This window comes from Carcharhinus amblyrhynchos, chromosome 11 (genome assembly GCF_965287045.1).
Source record: "Carcharhinus amblyrhynchos chromosome 11, sCarAmb.v2.hapA, whole genome shotgun sequence".
NCBI lineage: Eukaryota > Metazoa > Chordata > Chondrichthyes > Carcharhiniformes > Carcharhinidae > Carcharhinus > Carcharhinus amblyrhynchos.
Genome location: NC_137334.1, coordinates 44,731,659 through 44,754,940, shown reverse-complemented (window position 1 = coordinate 44,754,940; position 23,282 = coordinate 44,731,659). Strand labels below are relative to the sequence as shown.

General features: G+C 38.1%; 1 protein-coding gene across 1 annotated transcript in view; it reads right to left on the bottom strand.

Annotated features, from left to right (window-relative positions):
* Window positions 1-23,282, bottom strand: part of ola1 (Obg-like ATPase 1) — a 184,144-nt gene that overhangs the window by 121,800 nt on the left and 39,062 nt on the right. Inside the window, exon 4 of the mRNA XM_080198972.1 lies at window positions 18,328-18,455. Within this exon, the coding sequence (XP_080055098.1) occupies window positions 18,328-18,455 (128 nt within the window). The remainder of the gene's footprint in view (window positions 1-18,327; window positions 18,456-23,282) is intronic.

The window sequence follows — 23,282 nt, the reverse complement described above, 5'->3', positions numbered from 1 at the left end:
AGACAATCATAATATAATCAAGAGGAGTCAATATGGTTTTATGAAAAGGAAATGATGATGCCTGACCAATTTATTAGTGTTCTTTTGAGGAAGTAACAAGCAAGGTGGATAAAGAGGAACTTGTTGATGTGAAAATGGATTTCCAAAAGGCACTTGATAAGGTGCCACATCAAAAGTTATTTCACGAAATAAAAGCTCATGGTAAAGGGATAACATTTTGCACAAACAAGAGAATTGTTTAGTTAACAGGAATCAGAGAGTAGAGATACATACGTAATTTTCAGGTTGGCAAGCTGTAACTGGTGCATATCACAACAATCAGTGCTGTGGCCTCAACCATTTACAATCTATAATAATGATTCAGAAGAAGGGACCACATGATTGCAAAATTTGTCGATGACACCAAGATAGGCAGGAAAATAGGTTGTCAAGAGAACATATAGTCTCATTGGGAATTTGGTAGGTTAAGTGAGAAGGCAAAAAAAGGCTGATAATGTGGGAAAATGTGAACTTGTCTATTTTGGCAGCAAGATTGGCAAAGCAGTACATTATTTAAATGAAAAGAGACTGAAGAAATCTACAGCACACAGAACAGCATAAAACTTTGGGCTTGAGAGAAGTGGCATATTGGACTCAAAACACTGACTGTTTCTCTCGCCATAGACACTACTCGACCTGCTGAGTTTTTCCAGCATATTGTTTTTATCTCATATCTCTAGCATCCACAGTATTTTGTTTTAATTATACAGGACACTAAATGACCTTGCTTGCTATGTAATTCATGAAAGGCAATTCAGACATATAACTAGCATTCTTGATTCTCCACTTAACCTCTCCAGTTACTACATCATGCAGAGTCAGGAGTGTGGAACCATCGCTTCCTCTTCCATAACCAATCAACAAGACAACTATCTTCAGTTTATTCAGCATGTTCCCAATGCCAATCCCACCTCTTACACCAGCACCACTAAAATCACCATATAATTCACTTCTCTTCTACACTTTCATGCAGTTACAATGCAAAGTACTACCATGTACATCCTCACCTCCTTTAGAAAAACTAGGGCCTTTGTCCCAGAAATGGATTTTACCATGCATTTTCATGGAGTCAATACAAGACTACTGACCCCAATTTTTGCTTCAGTATTTGAACTTTAAGAGAAAATTTGTTCAACCAGTAAGAATTTATTAGTTTTACTGATGAACTTTCATTTAAGCCATTAAGCTCACCCCTTTACAAACCCATTTTTAAAAAATGCTCTTTTTCACAAATAAAGAAAAGGAATAAAATGTAAACCTAACAGATTTTCAAACTTGCATTCCAGAAACTCATAGGTCTGTGTGGGTCCCTAAAATGGTCCCATGATCTTAGGATTTATGTTGTCATCATCAGATTTCAGTATTTCTCTGTATTTGCTAATTTATTAACATACATGCTCTTAAACATACTGATTAAAAATGTATTCTGCAATTACATGGTTAGCATTAGTGTTTTTCAGAAATTAAGACAGATAGTCCCCAGGAATGCAATATTTCCAGGTTGCCTCGCTTGAGTGTACACAACCTAATTTTCCAAGCTTCAAAGTATACGAATCATATTCAAAGAAACACTGCATATCATAGTTTTCAATACAAAAGATCTGACCATTTCTCTTTTGTTTCAACCAAAATCACATTTCTCTTAAAAAAAATTAATAGAAACGTTCAGGGCAAGAATCTTATTCAATAGTGTAGTTTCATCCTTGATACAAAGGCAAACACCAACCGCTGTCCAATTCAAAAGTTCTTTATTCTTCTTACATATGTAAGCTGGGAGTCAGTTAGCAAAGGCATGCTGAATAATGGGACAGTCCCCCTTTATGTAGCTTTTACAATCCTTATGATCACATGCTGTCTGATACAATATAGCTAATCGCAAGACACGTTGGTTCTCGTAGGTTAACCATATCTAGGTCATAATATCGTTATGTTGAAAGAAATAAAACTGTTAAAGGGTAAATTTGTTAATCACTGATGTCTTTAGCTTGTCATTTTGAAATCAACTCAAAAGTTCTGAGTTGCATGCGATGTTAACCCCTTAATATCTCAACTTGAGTTTACACAATTTAATTTTCCAAGCTTCAGAAGTATATGAATCATACTGAAAAGAAACACTGCAAACCATAATTTTCCAATACAAAAAGTCTGACCGTTTCCGTTTTGTTTCAATTAAAATCACATCTCTCTTATATAAAAAAATTAATAGAAATGCTCAGGGCAAGGATCTTATTCAATAGTGTATACCTAATGTGCCCCAAACAGAATATAAATGTCTGGGACAACAAAGCAACATTTTATAGGGTAGTAGGAATATACCAAAGGCCCAAATGCAATTTTCTGTATTTCAAAGTTATCTGATAATTCAATGTTTAAAAGTTTCTAAATCATCACTGCAATTTACATTGCTTAATTAGAATCTTCAGCATAAAGCTGATTTTGAATTATCAACAGGTGATAACACCAAGAGCACGCAATTATGGAGAGAGGTAGCAACACTACAAATCATTTGCCCAAACACTATTTGAAACCAAATTACTGTAATTATTCATAAGTCAGATAGCCTTAAAAGATACTAAATAGACAAGCATTATGAACCATGAGGGGGATAGTGCAGAACTTCAAAAGGCAAGTTGGTAGAATGGACAGATGGGTGGCAGGTGAAGTCCAATGCAGAGAAATGTGAAATGATTCATTTTGGTAGAAAGAACAAGAAGAATATAAGTGTACAACTCTAAAGGGTGTGTTGAGGCAGAGAACCTGCACGTGTTTAAACACCAGTCATGGAAGGTGCCAGGACAGGTTAAAAGAGCAGTTAAATAAGTATAGTGTTCTAGGCCGTATTAATAGGAGAAGATAGGACTGGAGAAGATAGGATTGCGCTCTTGGAGAAGGCAGCCAATTTGATAGAGGTATTAAAAATTATGAGGAGTTTGGACAGACTAGATACAGAGAAACTGTTCCCAATTTTGAAAGGATCTTAACAAGGCGGCACAGATTTGAAGTAATTTGCAAAGGCATTATGAGAAAAATCTTGTTCCTGCAATGAGTGGTTAAGGTCTGGAATATACTGCTCGAGATTTAATGGCAGCATGTTCAATCAAAATGCTCAAAAGAGAATTAGGCTGTTACTTGAAAAGGAATGATGTGCTGGGTTACAGGAGATGCCAACAGAATGACACCAAGACGGATTGCTAATTCAGGGAGCTGGTGCAGACATGATGGGCCGACTGGCCTTCTTCTGCACTTAAAAATAAATCTGTGATTCTGTAATGATGCTCCTATGTTATTTTCTAAAGAGTAACCATATATGTAGCTATCCATTGTAAAATATTACTTACCCAACTTAAGGATTTCAACACAATCTAAAACATGTAAAGTACAAACAAATTTACAAACAGTTCAAATGCAATTTTAGTATTTTTGCAAATGAATCATTTTTCAAAGTTAACTGCTGAGGATTTATTTTAAATGGTCTATTTTTAGTTATTCATTTCCTTGTCAGTTAGGTTATGCTTGTCCCAGCTGAACAAGCAATGATTGAAAGAAGCCATCTTATGTACTTTCCAGTTGTCCCACATCATTCACAGAACAAACCTTTTTAGATCTTTAACTATCACAGGAGTGCCGATTACAAAGGCACCAGCAATTTCCTAACCAATGACCACCTGAACAATGATGTGTTCAGCTTCTCAGCTCCTCAAGCCTTTCAGAGGTGAATCATTTCACAGTTTGGAACTGATCTCCATAGCAACTTCTCTTTGAGGGTCTTAGAATCACCATCCAGTAATTCTATGATCATCAAGCTCAGCCATTCCCAACGGTTCTTTTCACAGCAGATGGAAAAGGAAGCCTTGAAATTTTACAGTCTATTTCAGGCAATTCATCTGGCAGCCTATTAGAATTCAAAATATTTCGACCTTCAATCACGAAGCATGTTATCTGAAGCTGTGGTGATCTCAAGTCAAGACAAGCAGACCTTTTAGTCTAATCATCCATGATGAGAACAGACTGACAAAAACTTGTAATTCAACCAGTATCAAAATGCTTATTTTAACTGCATGAAAGTCTTTCAACAGGCAATGAAAACACACCATGTACCATTTCATCTGAAGCTTCTGCCAAAAGCAAATATGAATTCTGAAACCTGACATCGGAAGGTTTGCATCATGCAATTCTTGACAGTCTCTTGCGTAAATTTCCATTTTTTTCAACCTAGATATATTCAAGGTTAAAAAGGCAGCAGAATAATAAAGCAGAATCCCCAATCGGTATCAGAGTGGAGGCCCTCGATACCAAATCTTGAACACCCTCCCACAGCAGAGCAGTCGCTAATTTTGCAAAAATAAGTATTTTTATTAAATTTACAAGTAGGAGACAGTTAACTGCAAAAAAGAAGTCTGTTTAGATTAGGGCCCTTAATTTTTAAGAGCTACATGAAGTAAGTTCTTATTTTGTTTAAATAGCTGCCAGTCAGGAATGTGACTAATTTGTCACCAGATATCAAATTCAAAAATGGTCAGAACATAAGCACATGACAAGTTCCTAATATTTTGATTTGCACACGAGTTTCCTACCCACAATCATACAGACTAAAGATGTTGTTTGAAATTTGGATTTATTTTATCTTAAATGTGTTCTTTTAATTGTAAATTAAGTGTCTTGAAAAGGGTAGGTGAACACTACATCATGGCAGATGCTGAATTCAACCATGAGAAAGCATTCAGTGAGAGATTCTTTCCACAAAGTGGGAAAAAAAAGGAAGTATATTCATCCCTAAAATACTTGCACAAATCTTGCAGCAGCTGGCTCAAAGCTAGAGAAATCTGGGAGGTCGCAGTCAGTGCAGAGCCCAGCGATAATCTTATTCACAAAATCATTTGTTAATGTGAATGTAATTACCGCAAAAAGATCTGATGCAACTTTAGTTGCAACCTTAAAATATTTTTAATAGTAATGTCAATACCATTCTTTCAAAATAATGCAAGAATAGATGTTAGACAAATAGTCAATTTTCAAGGCTATTATTCCTGTAGAGCTCAGCTCTACTACATCTTTCCTCCATGTAAAAACCCATACACAAGGATTTTTTATTTTTAAAAGCTGAAAGTTAATTGGCATGATCTATAGCTAGCATTAACACCAATTTACTGATCAACCAGGGTTGTGTTTTGGCAACTGTGATTGGCATTTCAGAGAAAAATAATACCTAGTACATAAATGCAGATTTAGATTTGGCTATGCAGAATAGTATTTAACCTTTTCAGCAAATGAGACTATTTTATACACAGAAACATACATAGAAAATAAAAGCAAGAATAGGCCATTTGGCTCTTCAAGTCTACTCTGTCATTCATTATGATCAGGGCTGATCATCAAATTCAATACTCTGAATCCACCTTCCCCTCATATCCCTTGATTCCTTTAGCTCCAAAGGTACATTTTAAGCTATGTTATGTGTGAATGGATGTTCCAATGGCCTCAGTACAGTAGTGATTCAAATTTTTGGGCTCTACCTATCCAATATTTTATGAATGTCAAATGATAAACATCAAATTTAAATAAGCAACTATCCATTTTATACTCTTTCTAAATAGGAAATTGAAAGAGAGTACTGGCATATTAAGATTTTGGTGGAATCACTAAAGAAAATAAAATCTCCTGTTCATGACATCTCCAGATTTTCAATCCTGGTAACACCACTTTCAGACCTGCCATCCCAGAAATAAGTGCACAGACTAAATGCTGCAAGCTTAAATTCAGAGCTTCAGAAATGAATTTGCAAAGACTTTCTAAGCAGTAGAAAAGCAGCACCTTTAATTGTTCAAACAAAAAACATTATTTAATCTACACTGTGACAAGATAGACACAGGTAAGGGAGAACGTTCAAACCAACTTAACTCATCATTCCAGAAATACCAGTTTCCCCACCCACTACAGCCACCAACAGAAATCAGCTATTTAAATGATTTAAGCTTTTCATCTTCATTTCCAACCCAAAAATAGATTCCAATTGTTGATCACTTTGTAACGAGCATTTAGGCATCAGCCATAAAGTTGCCTTTTACTGCACTGAATAGACGCTCTTTTCCTTCTAACAGTTCAGATTGTAATGTCCCGTTTTACTTCTGCCAACCCTTAATTCTGTAACTTAGTTGTCTTCTAGTCATACCTCATAACTCAGTCCTCTGAATTTAGGATTAGTCTTGTAGTTTATCACTGAACTAGTTCTTGTCTCATTGCTTATGTCAGAACTGTTCTAGGACTTGAATGCCTCTTCTGACTCAAGATCAGAAATTGTCTTAGTACTCAAAGGGAAGTCTTACCAAACAGTTTCATCATGACTTTCTTCAACTTGTACTTGTACTCTTCTACTGTGTTATATAGTTCAACACTATACATACTCTGATCTGCTGTGATTGGATATTATGGAATGATCCAACTAAAACCAAGACCAGTTAGCCAGCATCTTTGGGTCTTTGCTACAGTAGATACATTGGTTACATTCTTCCAAAATTGGAAAATAGCTAATGTAACACCTTTATTCAAGGAAAAAAAAGGAAATAGAAAGCAGAAAACTACAGGCCATTAGCCTAACATCAGTCATAGGGAAATTACTAGAATCCATGGGCCAGATTCTTTGACCTTGCACAGCTGGGATTCTCCTGTCCTGCTGCAATGAACAAGGGTTTGGCAGAGTGCCAAATTTTCCGCTCTCACCAGCAGTGGCAGCAGGGCATGGATGGCCAGAGAATTCCAAGCCTTATTTAAGGAGATTACAGCAGAATACTTAGAAATTCATAATGGGATCAGCAGATTCAACATGGCTTTGTAAATGGGAAGTATTGTTTAACTGATTTAGGGTTTTTCAAGGAAGTAACAAGCAACATGAATAAAGGAGGAACCTATAGACGCAGTGTACTTGAATTTCTAAAAGGCATTTGTTAAAGCATCTCATCTTACTACACAAGGTAAGAGAACATGGGTGCAGGGAGTAACATGTTAACATGGATAAGATTGGTTAGTTAAGAGAAAGCAGAGAATAGAGATAAACAGATCTTTGTCTGGCTACAAGCTGAAACTAATGAAACACCACTAGGATCAGTGCTGGAGCCTCAATTATTTACAATGTACATCAATGGCTTTGTAAGAGAGATCAAATGCATTGTAATTGAATTTGCCAATGACAACAAGACAGGTCGGAAATAAGTTGAGATGCAGAGTCTGCAAAGTCATAACCAGGTTAAGTAAGTGAGCAAAAATTTGGTAGATGGAGTATAATGTGGACTTGTCCATCTTGGGAAGAAGAATAAAAAAGGAGCATATGATTAGAGAGAGATTGCAGAACTCAATGGTACAGGATGGTCCCCTCATCCTAGGGCATGAACCTCAAATAGTATGCACATACAGGAAAACTAATTAGGAAGGCAAATAGAATGTTGACACTTATTACAAGGAAAATGGGATACAAAAATAGGGAAGTTTATCTGCTTTTGTACAGGGCACTGGTGAGACCATGTCTAGAATACGGTCTACAGTTTTGAAAAACTCTATTTGAAAAAATATAGGATGGCATTAAAAGCAGTTCAGAGGAGGTTCACTTGACTCATTCTGGGAGACGAATTTATCTTAAGACAGGTTGGGCCCATACCCATTGAAGTTAAGAGGAGAGAATGAGAGATGATCTTATTGAAAATCAAGATCCTGAGGGGACTTGATAGGACAGATACCAGAAAGATGTGGAGACCAAAACCAGGCGACGTAATTTAAGAATAAAAGGACTCCTTTTTAAGATTGAGGCAAGATTTTTTTTCTATCAGAGAGTCAACAGTGTGTGCAATACTCTTCTTCAAAAAGCAGTGGCGACTGGATCATTGAATTTATTCATAGCAGAGTTAGACAGATTTTTGACAAAGTTATGGGGAGGAAGACAGTGGTGTGGAACTGAAACCACAACACTATCAGGCATGATCTTCAACACTCAAAGAGCTGAAAGGCCTACTTCTGTTTCTAGATCCTATGTTCCTAAAGTTTTTAGATTTCTTTCAGCTTCACATTTGCAACTGTGAAAATGAGGAATTGGCTGGTCTTGTTTCTGCTCCATTTGCTATCAAGTATGAGAGGCTGAAAAAGCAATCTGAACTCAGGATGAGGGAACCATACTTGTAGAGATCAAAACAGAGAAAGAGTTGTTTAAAAACACAAAAAATGCAGTGCCCCAAACAAAGATGAGTATTTAAAAAAGGAACAGAGGAGCACACATAAAACAATAATTAAATTGAAATGTAGACAATAGAAATTTCAATAATTAACTTGCTTGATTTGAGTGTTCCCATATTTGAGTTTTAAACTTACACAATTGCTTATTATTGTTCGGTTTGTGGACACAAGTCTCTTGTGGATTGCATGCATTTTATTAATCCTAAAACTTCAGGAAAATGAGGGAAAAAACAAATCATCCTTTGCACTTAAATCTGTAGTTATTGAAACAATGAAACTGAATTAAACTCCAAACATCTGTTATAATATTGTGAAATGAACTAAGAAAAACGAGAACAAAAGTCTGTCTGAGATTGCAACTCAACGTACATGGCAACACCTTGAAATTAATGCTTTTTACTGAGTATTTGCATACTCAGAACAAATTGCTAGTTTTTTGTATGCAAATACAATACAACCTGTAAAAAATCCCATTTTCATCGCTGCAATGTAATTTAATGATAGCTATGCAAAATGAATGAAGTACATAATTCACATTCCATCTTCAGCTGTAAATTAGCCTTTAATTATTTCAGTCTGCAAATGTGGGTAGTATTGGTTCAATTTTATTTACCTTACATTTCATCAACTGGGCTTCTCTGCTGGTCACTGCAACACTACATACTTCATAGTAGTTGACTCTTAACTAAGTAAGCCACTTAGTTCAAGATCAATTCGGGATGGGTAACAAATGCTGGCCTTTCCAAGTATACCCACATCCCATAAAATAATTTTAAAGAGGATAAGCATTTGGTCAGAGGCATAATTGAGGGGGGACATGAAGATTATCAGAAGAATAGAGATAAAAGGAGCGAAAATGAGTGTGTTTAGGTGTATCAGAGAATCTTACAGTGCAGAAGGAGGCCATTTGAGTTGCACTGACCACAATCCCACCCACGCCCTATCCTCATAACCCCATCATTTACCCTAGCTAGTTCCCCTGACACTAAGGGGGAATTTTAGCATGACCAATCCACCCAACCCACTCATCTTTGGACTGTGGGAGGAAACCCATACAGACACAGGGAGAATATGCAAACTCCACACAGACAGTGACCCTAGTCAGGAATTGAGCCCAGATCCTCGGAGCTGTGAGACAGCAGTGCTAACCACTGCGCCACCCATGTAGGTTGCAATTACAAAGGATGAGAATACACTTTGCAGAAATCATGGACAGAACCGAGTCCCTGATTCTTGAGATAGCAGCAAATTGCAAGAAATTTAAATAAATGACAGGTTAAACGGGAGCATGTGGTACCAGCAGTATCAGAGAAAAGGTCAAAACTACACCACTGCCACAGCAGTTTGTTCAGGGAAAATTATGAAATATGTAGCAAGGGATGAAGGCTTTAGTAATTGCTGGGAGTTGGGAAGTCACTACCAACAAATCACCCCTGTGCATTTATGAATGGAAAGGGCCTTCACCCTGAATGGGAAAACATTGTGGAGGGAGAAAAAGACGGGCAATTATTGATAATGTAATGGAATATTTGGAGAAATGGCAATGTAAAAAGCAAGATGAATAGTGAGGAAGTTGATGCAGGAGGGATGAGCTGGGAACAAGAGGATACGGTTGCCACGATTACTGCCTTGCACAGCAAGGATTTGTTCAAGAGGGATAGATAGTTCATACTCCTCATTCATACTCCTAACAATGAGGAGTATGAAAGCTGACAGTAGAAGAGCTGGCAGCAAAACAAGCACACAGTGCTAATCACTGTTAGCAGCGAAGGTTGAGAGGAGGACCTTATAAAGGTGTACAAGATTATGAGGGGCATAAATAGGGGCACTCTTATCTAGAATAGTAGTATTATTTATCTTGAAAGCTTGTCATAAGAGGGAAGCCTCAGAGTAGGAGGTAATGGATGAGTCAACAGGAATTCTAGACCAAGCATGGGGTTGCTTGATTGGTACAGAAAAAAATGATCTAGAAACCAAGAGCAGAAGAACAATCTGCAAAAAAATCAGATAAAGAAAGCTCAATCCAGATGACTAGCATTGGAATGGAGCTTAATCCAACAGCAAGATCCAGTATGAAGCCAGAAGAGGAATGAAGCACAACATGGAGAAAGCAGGTCAATGGAGAGTCATCCTAATGGCTATTGCAACAGTTCAGTCCAGGAGATGGCGAGGCAGCAGAGATCAGCCTGGGAGGTCAATTTAGCACAAGGTAAAGAAGTCATGAACGCAGCCAAAGGGACCCGGCAGGTTTGAGATGCAGTTTGGTAGCAATGATAAAGAAGCTTGGAAACAAGCAAGAGCTTAACATTTTTATATATTTATCACTGACATGGCTAATACATTGCTATGATGGCATAGCATTACCCTACATGCACTAATTTTAATACAAAGTGCCTTGGACACAAAGGATCACAAACATTCAATGCCAAACTTTGTGTAATTTTTCTTTTTCAAAAAGTTTTGAAGTTTGCCGTAAGTTGCTCCAACATTGCACATTTGATTATAGCTCTCAAGTTCAGTCCAGCGGTTTAAGCAATAATGTTGACAATGTCAAAATGATTTTTGTTTACTCACACAATGAGATATACAAAGAGATATAAGTAGTTTAGATTTAATTACAAACAAATGATTACAAGGAGGCCAAAATTAAGAAATAAATATTCCAGGATAGACAACATATAAAAAAGATCAATTGAATGGAAAAAGAGTAGGAATAGACCTAATGGTAAAAGATAACACAAGGACATTCGTGAAAAAGGATCTTGGTTCAGAAGATTAGCAATAGTGTGATGATACTGTGCCTTTAAGAAATGTATTTTAATCATGCTTCTCTGCAAATTTTTCAAACAGGCCCTGGTATTATTTTGTCGCCGGACTGTCTGCAACCGTGTCTTCTAATTGTTTCTGATATATAATGGACATGTTTATTTTAATCGGGGCTAATGCAGCATCCTGGGGTTTTTAATGATCCCTTGGGATTGCCGACTGGGGCTTGATTTGGGGATGACTGACAGGTCAGGTGATGGCTGGGAGATAGTTTTTTCCCTACAGCAAAGTCAAAGGTTTTAGTTTTGGTTTAGATGCAAGACAGAAAGCAATGGCTATCTTCCCCTTTCTCTGAAGTTGAAAATTCTGCTGTCTGGGAGTTACTGTTAGAAGTGTTGTAATTTTAAAATTACTCATACTTTCGACCAGTTTACTCATTCCAATGTTTTACCCTGGTGCCTTTATTTGCAAGATGGACAAAGGACAAACACAAGTAAAGGTTCAACAAGTTTATTAACGATAACACTACTAACCTTTAAACTACCCACATAAAACAAGAGGATACCCCAAAATCAGATATACTACCCACAAAGATGGTTCGGTTAAAACTGCAGGCTCGATTCTCTGAGTCCCTCTGGTCTGGCATCACAAAGGTGAGTCTCGATGGCAGCTTCTTCCTTCCTTCTTTCTCTGGTCAGTCTTCCGAATGGTCAAGGGTCGCCTCCTTCATCAAGCCTTCCCTGCTGGTGTCTGAAAGCGTGTTCCTTTATCCCCTGTCTGCTTGCCTTTCCAGAAACTTCTCTGGCTTCCGGCCAATGAGGTCCTAGGAGGGGGTTCCAATACCCAGTGGGTTTCTTGATGACTGCCTGACAGGACACCAGGGTGCACACCCAGGTGTCCATCTCCATGCTGCTGCTTACATGTAACCTGTTATCAGACCAAGCCAACAGCAGGAACTTGTGGTGACAGAAAGTCTGGCCTGACCTGGGCTTCTAACAATAGGCTGGTGCATTTCAATGGGGTGCAGCGGAGATTGATGAATCAGGCCCAGACAGGTTTGTGTATTGTACAACTGGCCTGCCTGAGGTTTGACTGTGTTTGATTTTTAATATGCCCAATTCTTTAATTTAGGATATCCAATTTTATCAGCCATAAAACTAGGCCCTGTTTATGTTACAGAAGCTACTGGAAGAAGGCCGTGTGTTTCTGCTTCTCTCTCTCTACAGGCGTGCTGAAAGTTCCAGGATTGGGACACTTCTGAGTTTTAATTCAGCATGTAAAGGACCAAGTCACAGCAGAAGTTAAAAAGCTGCAAAATCCAGCATCATGTGAGTATACTTGCTTTTTTGTGCCAAGTCTAGAAAGGGTGTACGTTTGCAAGTGTTTCTTGACTTGGAAAATCATAGCTAGCTGTTAAGACTTACACTATATCATGGGGTTTTTTTTGCAATGAGTAAAAATTAGACTAATTTTTCTTATATTTTAACTGTGTTCTTAAATAAATTTTGTTTGATAACAGCTTCCTAGCTTGAATCATTCCTGGAAACACCTTATACTCACCCATGCCAAATTCAATTGCAAAACCTTAAGGTCTAGGCTATCTTCATCAAACACCTTGGAGTTTCTGACCTGGATCATTACAACAGCAAGAATCAGCCAACATTGGTGGGAATAGTTTATGGCCCCTAACAATAGTCATACTGTTGAACAGAGCATAACGCAAGAAAAAACTGGCGTTTGCAATTAAGACAATGTAATAATTGTCGGGGACCATTGATCTTCATTTGGAATAATTGATCATAATACAATTAAATTTCAGATTACGTTTAATAGTGACATACTGCAGTTTAAAACTCTTGAATTTAAACAAATTATAAAAGGTACGAGGAGAGATCTGACTACGGTTGATAAGATGTGAGAACAAATAAACTAGTTGGAAACACTTAAATTAAATGATTTAAGATATTCAATAAAAATACACTCAATTAACAAAAAAAAAAATCAGTGAAAGATTCATCTGCAACTTTTTAGAAAAGTTAAAGACTTTGGACTGTGGGAGGAAACCCCCGTAGATATGGAGAGAATGTGCAAACTTCAAACAGACAGTCAGCCGAGGCCGGAATTGATCCTGGGTCCCTGGTCCTTTGAGACAGCAGCGCTAACCACTGTTAGCAGCGAAAGTTGAGATGGGACCTGATAAAGGTGTACAAGATTATGAGGGGCATAAATAGGGCGGTTAGAAAGGCGCTTTTTACAAAAGTAGGGGGATCAATTACCAAGGGACACAGCCCTCTACCCCTTAAGTCTAAAACAGGAGTTGAGAAGAAACCTTTTCACTCAGTAGATAGTGGTGGCCTCCTCCTGTTCTGTAAACATATATACCACCACCAAGTCCCACACTATCTTGACTTGGAAACATAACGCTATTCCTCGCTTGTCGTTCAGTCAAAATCTTAAGAGCTCGCTACCAAACAGCACTTACGAATATCAATTACAGACAAAAGTGGCTCATGAAAGTGGTTTACCAGTGCCTTCTTGAGGGAATTAGGGATGGGTATTAAATGTTGGCCTTGCCATTGACAACCATATCCCTTGAATTAATTAAATAGAATGAAGAACTTAAAGTTGCAAGCAATTTGTTCAAGTTAAGCCATGTTGCCCTGACAAAGGCAGAGAGGCTTCAGACAGCAGTGAAAAGGATATTGGGGGATAAAACAACAAGGATGCAGATTCATTGCCATGGACAGAATTGTAGAGTAAAACAGCTCAACAAGCCACAGCTATTGCAGTCCCACAAATAATTTCAACCAAAAAAGGATATTTTCTGATTACAAAATAAGTTCCTTCGTTTGTTAATGATATTGCAAAACGAAAATCAATTTAACTTCTTATATTTCTATACATGTTACAAAGCAGCTACTAGCTATAAACCTGTCAGAAACCAAGCTATTTTAACACATCAACTATACAGTACCAATAGGCCCCCCAGAAATACATAAAATCTTTCACCTCGATCATAAAATGATGCATTCTTCATGATGTACAAAATTTTAACATGATAATAATGTTCATCGGTCAGAACATTGAATACAGGAGTTGGAATGTTTTGTTGAAGTTGTACAAGACATTGGTAAGGCCACTCTTGGAATACTGTGTGCAATTCTGGTCACCCTATTATAAAAAAGGATATTATTAAACTAGAAAGAGTGCAGAAAAGATTTACTAGGATGCTACCGGAACTTGATGGATTGAGTTCTAAGGAAAGGCTGGATAGATTGGGACTTTTTCCTCAGCATAGGAGGCTGAGGGGTAATCTTATAGAAGTCTATAAAATAATGAGGGGCAGAGAACAGGTAGATAGTCAATATCTTTCCCCAAAGGGAGGGGAATCTAAAACTGGAGGGTATAGGTTTAAGGTGAGAGGTACAAAAGTGTCCAGAAGGGCAATTTTTTCACACAGAGGGTAGTGAATGTCTGGAACAAGCTGCCAGAGGTAGTAGTAGCAGCAGGTACAATTTTGTCTTTTTAAAAGCATTTAGGCGGTTATATGGGTACAATGGGTATAGAGGGATATGTGCCAAATGCGGGCAATTGGGATTAGTTTAGGTGTTTTAAAAAAAGGGTGACATGGACAAATTGGACCGAAGGGAGAGTTTCCATGCTATAAACCTCTGACTCTATGATACACCCACCATAGATACACTTGGTTCTTTTCAAGTGCACACATAAAATTCCTCTAAAGCCCACACACTGAATCTGTTGTTGAACTTTTTTTGAATCTTATTCCTATTTTTCTAGAATGGAAGCCTGACCAAACATTTACAGCTTGCAATGTATCAGAAACAAATTAAATGGTTTTTAAAAAGTGTATTTTTCTTCAATACTTCCATTGAAAAGCTACAAAATAAGGACACATTATAATTTCTTACTTTTGAAGAATTAAAGTAATATCTTCATAATATTATATAAACTGTATGCAAAACGCAAGTACAAAGCAAGATGACTGATTTCAAAGCCCTTTCACACAAAGCACAAGTCAACAGCTGCCCAGCAGCAGCAAACAAATTCAGCCTTTACAGAAAGACTACATCACCATTTAGCACACACAACTTAAATTATTCTAGCGTGTAATACTTTAATTGTGTAAAACAAAGCTGATGTCTAACACACAAAAGATTTTCTTGCAAGCATTGTACCACAAGTAATTTTCATGCTACCATTGATGGGTGACAAGTGATCAGCATGCTTTTAGAATTTTAACATTTGTATGGGCGGAGGAGGGGGGAGGTAGAGATGGGGAGGGAGGGAAAGTGCCATTTAAGTGAGAAGACAGACATAGTAGTCTTAGTCTTTAGATAACTTTCACACTATGGTGTGTTCTGAAATTAATACCACATTTGTTGCAGGCATATACAAAGATGTGCAGTTTAATAATCTTCCATTCATTTTAAGTACCCTAAAATTATCAAAGGAATTTGACAATAGTTGTGTGATATATTTGACAGTAAACTTAAACATCAACAAGCTGTTAATAAACTTGATGCAGCAGATTTGGTAAACCTTTCCAGTACACAGAAAGTTCACTCACGTAGCAAAACATATGACTGCATGCTGCTCATCGCCTACAAGTAATTGACAAAGTTTGTTTCTCAAAAGCAGTGAAAATCTATTTTTTTTAAACAGCCTCATCAACAACATAAAATGTAAAATTCATGTAGATCAAAAATTAACTCCACTATTTTCTGCATAAGGAAATTTGATGCACTAAGCTCTACATCCCAAAAAGCATCATGACAACAGTACATTTTTCCATTTGTTCATAAAGCAATGGCCCAGAATTTTCATCAAGACTAATGGTGAGGCTGTCAACACTCCATCATGGAATAAATCAGATTGCAATTTGCAGTATCCACACATGCACAGTTAAACATAAAAATCAGAAGTTGCTGTTCAATTTTCCCTCCACAGGCTTCACTATACCTGTACTTGTCAAGATAGTCTGCACTGACAAACATGAAAAGCTTGAAGGTACTGTGCTTACTAGAAACCTATCAATTATCCCATAAAAAGTTGGGGTTTGTTCATTCAATAATGAGCTTTTCATTTTTCTGGCACTGAAAAATAACTTGCAAGTATGGAATCTCAGTCCTATTTCTGGTGCATGATTTGACTTGAATGTTCTAACACTTTCACTTCCTGGTTTAGACTCTGTAAGCCAGTGAGGAATCTCTAATTTGACTGGCCGAAACACACTGTTGCTTACCCTGATAAATTGCTGTTCAAAAGTCCACAAAACATTGTGTGCAATGACAAACAGTGCTTTGAGCATTTTCTATTTTAATTCAGCTAACCAATGCATCTCCTCATCCTATGTCCACCAGACACTCTGGAGTAGCCTCTCCAGCCCAAATCCTCTAAATCCATGTCGCTCTAGTTTCATTAAGAAAATGGAAGTGGTGGTGGACTGGGGGGGGAGGGGGGATTTTTTATAACTCTATTGGTACAGAGCCCAGAATTTTCAATCCAGTGACGATGAAATTTACAAACTAGGATAGCATGTGTCTTAGAGCTGATATTTCCATTTATTATGTACAAGAGGTGATAGGCCTGTAGGATGGTGCCAAAGGTGGCTACGTCCTGCAGCTATTAGCTGCAGCCACAATACGAGAATTTAGTTGCAATTTTACCCATCCAAGCAAATGGACAGGATTGCAGTCCTATTTGTACCTTGTACATGGTGGAAATGCTTTGCAGAGTCCCAGGTATGAGCTTCTCACCACAGAATAGACAGCCTTCAGCCTGCTCTTCTTGCAGCATTTCTGGGACTCAAAAGCGACCCCCAGATGTTGATAGTGGGGAATTCAATAATAATGCAATTGAATGTCATGACAAGGTGATTTTGCTCTCTCTTGTTTAAGAGGATCATTGCCTGATATGTGTTATTTATTTCAAACATTAAATAACCACCTTTCTATATTCTCACCATTTTGCGTAAATAAATTCCCAACTCCCATCTTTCACCCATTTTCTTTTCCTCTCATCCTCCTTTCCAATGCTGCCTCTTATTCCTTCCGCCTTACAATCAGCCCCTCAATTTATTTGGAGTGTAGCAAGAGATTGACTATGTAAATATTAAATCATTTATGGGGGCATGCATTACATTGAAAACCCATCAACTACTTATGGTACTCATTACTCATAAGCATTGCTGTGATAGATATTTTGAATGTTAAAAGTGTCATACTGTGAAACACAATAATTGCTATTTCGTAGCGAGAGAGCATTTTCCTATAATTGCATAATCTCACCAAAAAGATTCATAATTCATTCAAAATGCTCTGAAATGTTCTTCATTGTCACTTTTTCCACAGTAACTGAAATTCCTAATGTCTAAAATGAAGGTATAGAGAAAATAAAGATGCAAAACATTGCATATTTAATGATTAAATGTGTCTACTGCAGTTATTGGCATCTTCTAGTAAGATTTAGTGAAGGCCTTAGATGCATCAAAAACCTATTAATGAACTGGATATTTGGTGCCTGGAGCCATGGCTCTGTACGCTTACATTTTGCAGTATGAGTATCTGCAACGTGCATAATTTCCTAAAATGCACCAGTTGTCCAGATGAGTTTTTTTTTGTTGTTAGATCTTCCTATTGAGCAGGATACGGTCAAATTTCAAAACCTTCAAGGTTTCACTTTCTTTTATGTATTTTCAGACATTTGTAGAATGTAAGTACAGGTATATGACGTCTCGGTTTCTTTCATACTCACAGCTTCATTTTTTAAAAAAATCAAAAGTTAGTTCAAATTTAGTTACTGGTTTAATAGAGTTTTAACAGCCAATCTACACACAGAGAAGAGTCCATAAACAGCAATGGATTAACAACCAATTAATTCACTCTAGTGGTGTTGGTTGAGAGATGCATTTTGGTCACAACCATAACACAGAGAACTCAATGCTCCTCTTCAGAATAAGTGCCAGGTATCTTTTGTGTTCACCTTGAAGGTTTTGACATTTGAACACCTGAACAATCAGATAGTTTAACATTTTTGCCATAAAAGTGGCAGCTCCAATGATGCAAGATGCCCTCAGAACAATACTGAAATGTCAGCCTAAACAATGTGCTTCAACCCAGCACATTTTGTCTTTGAAGCAAGGGTTCTTGGACTGAGTGGAGCTAAGTGAAATCAACAATACTAACTATAATACGGAGAGAAAGAATCATCAGAAAATACAAAATCATATAATGTGATCAAATGATATTTTAACTGTTATTAGATTATATTTATAGATATACATACTTGTAAGATGAAAGATTGCATCGCAGGCACTGATGTGAGAAAGGAAAGCATTTCCAAGACCTTGACCAGCGTGGGCACCCTTCACAAGTCCTGCTATGTCAACGATATTAAGAAATGCTGGTACTTTACTGTAAAAGTCAAGTAACAATGTTAAAATTGCCTTTCTGCCAGATGTACATCAGACAGACTTGAATCAAAAATGTTAGAGTAAATCCAAAACATAAAATCTAGGTTATATATAAAATAATTTATAATACAAAGGCACAGAACGTACTATAGGTCAGTGGGGATGTGGAACAGGGAAAAAGAGTGTGAACATGAAGAAAGGGGAAAGTAGAGCGACAGCAAAAGAGAGAGAAAGGACAGAGAATTTAAATACATTTAGCATACTTGTCATATTCTCAGCAAAAATGGTAGTCAATTTTCCCACAGCAGTTCCACAAAAAGCAACGAGGTAAGTGACCAGTTCAGCTATATGTGCTGGTTATAGAATGTGTGTCACCAAACAGCAAAGAGACTTCTCTGCTCTTGTTGAAATAGTGCCAGCTGAATAGGCACTGTGTTTAGCATCTCTTCCATTAATGGAACATTAATTTAATAATGCAGCCAAGCATTGGCTTAGATTCAAGTTCTTAGAATAGATCTTGAAGCTATGACATACTTACTCAGGTGAGAATGTTCACAAAGTCAAGATAACATATTGCAATATGATGCTGCATATGGCTATACACCTTTGGCTGCCCTTGTGAAATGAAGGTAAATCTCAGACTGTCTCAAACTCTTGTGTAATCAGTGATGCTTTACAAAATACCTATTCGTTCCCATGGGCAGAGCATGTCTAGTAGGTCAATGATGCAAAACCTAAGGCAGTTCAAAGCCACTAGAAGGTCATCTGCACAGCTTCTGAGTATTAAAATAAGAGAAAGAAGGACCTAACATATTTGAACTGTCTAGTCTTCTGATGAAAAAAATCTAGCCCATAGAAGTCCAGTGGCAGGTTAATCTAACATCAAGCAGCTGATGACAACTGTGAAGCACTTAAGAGTGTTTTCACTTTGATAAAAGGCACTATGTAGAAACTAGTAATTGTTCATAACTCAGTTAGTCAAGTCCAAATATTGATTGGAGAATGGGTTGGGTGCTTTGTTTAATCTGACAAATTTCCTGTTAACCAGTCATTTACTTTTTGAATTTATGGGACCTTTCATTGTACAAATTAACTAGCTGGTTATCCCACATCATAATAGTGACTGTACTTCAGAAGTACTTCATTGACTGTGAAGCACTTTAACATGTCCTGAGGCCACGTAATATACTATAAAAATGCAAATATGTCTCATGGATAAATGCTAAAGTCATGATGTGGGTATGCTGGCGTTGGACTGGCGTAAACACAGTAAAAAGTCTGACAACACCAGGTTTTAGCCCAACCGATTTATTTGATAATAGACTCACAAGCTTTCGAGGTTTCCCTCTTCGTCAGGTGAATGGAGAGTTCTGGCCTCAGACAGAGCATATAAAGCACAGACAGTTTAGAGATTACTGATTAGAATGCGAATCCTTACACCTAACCTGCTGTTCAAGGCATCTTCTCCGGAGTCTTCAACATATCATTGATGAAGACGAACATCTCGCCAGGGCTATCCCCACACCCCCACTTCTTGCCTTCAGACAACCACACAACCTCAAACAGACCATTGTTCGCAGCAAACTACCCAGCCTTCAGGAGAACAGTGACCACAATTCCACACAACCCTGCCACAGCAAACCTCTGCAAGACATGCCGGATCATCGACATGGATACCATCATCACACGTGAGAATACCATCCACCAGATACATGGTAAATACTCTTGCAACTCGGCCAACATTGCCTACCTGATACGTTGCAAGAAAGGATGTCCCGAAGCATGGTACATTGGGGAGACCATGCAGACGCTACGACAACAGATGAATGAACATCGCTCGACAATCACCAGGCAAGACTGTTCCCTTCCTGTTGGCGAACACTTCAGTGGTCACGGGCATTCAGCCTCTGACCTTCGGGTAAGCATTCTCCAAGGCGGCCTTCACGACACACGACAGTGCAGAGTCGCTGAACAGGCACTGATAGCCAAGTTCCGCACACATGAGGACGGTCTCAACAGGGATCTTGGGTTCATGTCGCACTATCTGTAACCCCCGTGACGTGCCTGGGTTTGCAAAACCTCACTTACTGTACTGTCTGGAGACAATACACATCTCTGTAACCTGTGATCAGTGCTCCTTCCACTCACATTGTCAGCCACTTCAGGTCTTGAACAGCAGGTTAGGTGTAAGGATTCGCATTCTAATCAGTAATCTCTAAACTGTCTGTGCTTTATATGCTCTGTCTGAGGCCAGAACTCTCCATTCACCTGACGAAGAGGGAAACCTCGAAAGCTTGTGAGACTATTATCAAATAAATCGGTTGGACTAAAACCTGGTGTTGTCAGACTTTTTACTGTGTAAATGCAAAAGGACAGAGCGTAAAACCATGCTTCCTCCAAACTTTTCTGTGCCAAGCATACAATTTCAATTTCGTCCTAAAGCCTGTTTTTCCCTGCCTTATTTGAACTCTGTAGAAATGTCTAGGGGCACAGGATTGGTTACTGATGTAACATGATGGTGAAAAAGCAGGTTTATTTTTCAACTGGTTGCCCTATATATTTTCTGGAGGTTAGTTACTTGGATAGGTTGTATTGAGAAGTAAATCTGAATCCCCCACAGAGGAATACCTTACCTCGTAATCTGTTATTAGTGTGTGGGAAGGTGTGAACTGTTCTTCAGTTATGTTTAGTTGTTAACTAACAGAAATACGTTACACTCACTTTAAATGAACGCTTTACAATTTATTTAACTAACGGAATTTTAACTAAACAAGTAACATACATAATAAAATAGAATTCTACTGGAATGCTCTTCAAATAAATACAGTACTCATTCATTAACCAAAAAAATTGAATTCAGTCACTCAAAATATAAAATCAGGTTTTGTGGCTTTTGAAAACTTTGAGTTCTTCTGTTGGTTCTTTCTGATTTGGTACCTTTTGTTCACTAGATAGCGCATTCTCTTAAGAGATACCTGAAACTGGCAGAGTTGAGAGCTGCTCCCTCACTCTTAAGACTTGAGAGATCACAGTTCCTAACTCCTGTTTCTCCCTAATGCACTCTCTTTTATACCTGTGATGACCTATCAATTTTCCTACAATAGGATTGGTCTGATTTTTTTTCAGCACCAAATCAAATATATTGGTTCCTGGTAGTTGAGTGCCTGCTTTAAATTGATTGGGCAAAATTCAAGAAAACGGGTTGTCTTGTCAAGGCTACAGCTTGATATTTTGATACAAATGTTTCAGCTTGGACTCTGTATGTACTTTGCATATTAAATATCCAACACTGAAACAAACACCAGCTTTTCAAGAGTAGCACTTTTACAATTTTTTACATCTTTATCAACTTCAAATTCTAACTTCACAAACTCAATTCTGCAATAGTTAGTAGCATTCAACACCATTTGCTGCTGGAAGACTTAAAATTCAACAGAAAACCCAAAATCAATCAAAAATATTAACACTCTCTGCCTAACACAACTTAAAAAAAGGGCAGGAGACCATATCCCAAATTTTGGCAACAATGGTCTCAACAAGCAGCAAAAAACCTTTGGCTTGTTGAAATTCAGTCCACATGATATAAGCTTTATGTTTATTTATTAGTATCACAAGTAGGCCGACATTAACACTGCGACGAAGTTATTGTGAAAATCACAGAGGGAGAATTTGGCATGGCCAATGCACCTAACCAGCATGTCTTTCGGACTGTGGAAGGAAACCAAAGCGTCCGGAGGAAACTCATGCAGACACAGGTAGACCATACAAACTCCGCACAGACAGTGACCCAAGCAGAGAACCGAACCTGGGACCCTGGCATTGTGAGGCAGCAGTGCTAACCACTGTGCCACTCAAGCATTCAAGAAACAGCTGAAGGTACTGAATACTACAAAGACTATGGACCTTGATAACATTCCAACAGCAATACTGAAGACGTGTGTTTCAGAAACAGCCCCTAGTCCAACTAGTCCAGTACAGCTGCAATACTGGCACCTTGTCAGTAATATGTTAAACTGCCCAATTATGTTCTGTCCACAAAAAGCAGAACAAATCTAACCTGGTTAATTACTACTCCATCAGTCTTTTCTCGATCATCAAAGAGATGGCAGGTGTGATCAACAGTGCAATCAAGCAGCACTTACATGGCAATAGTCTGCTTAGTGATGCTCAGTTTGGGTTCCACCCTGGCCACCCAGTTGCTGACCTCATTACAGTCTTGCTGTAAGCTTGGACAAAAGGTGAGATGAAAGTGACTACCCTTGACATCAATGAAACTTTTGACCGAGCGCAGCATCAAGGAGCTCTAGCAAATCTGAAATCAATGGGAGTCAACACTCCCTGATTGGAGTCATACCTAGCACAAAGGAAAATGGTTATGGTAGTTGGAGATCAATCATCTTAGTCTCAGGATATTGCTAGAAGAGTTCCTCAGGGCAGTATCCTAGGCCTAACCATCTTCAGTACATCATCAATGACTTTTCCTCCATCATTACATCAGAAGTGGGGTATTGACTTATGTTCAATGCCATTCACAACTCTTCAGATACTGAAAGCTGAAATGCAGCAACTCTGATAAGTAGCCAACAGCATTTGTGCCATACAAATGTCAGACAACGACCATCTCCAACAAGATAGAATCTATCCATCATCCCTTCACATTCAATGGCATTGTCATTGCTGAATCCTCCTCTATCAACATCCTGGGGTTACCAGTGACCAGAATCTGAACTTGAGCAGCAAAATAAGTATGGTGGCTACAACAGCAAGTTGGGGTGGTGAATTGTGAACAACTAACCTAACTCCCCAGAGTCTGACCAGTCAGAGGTCA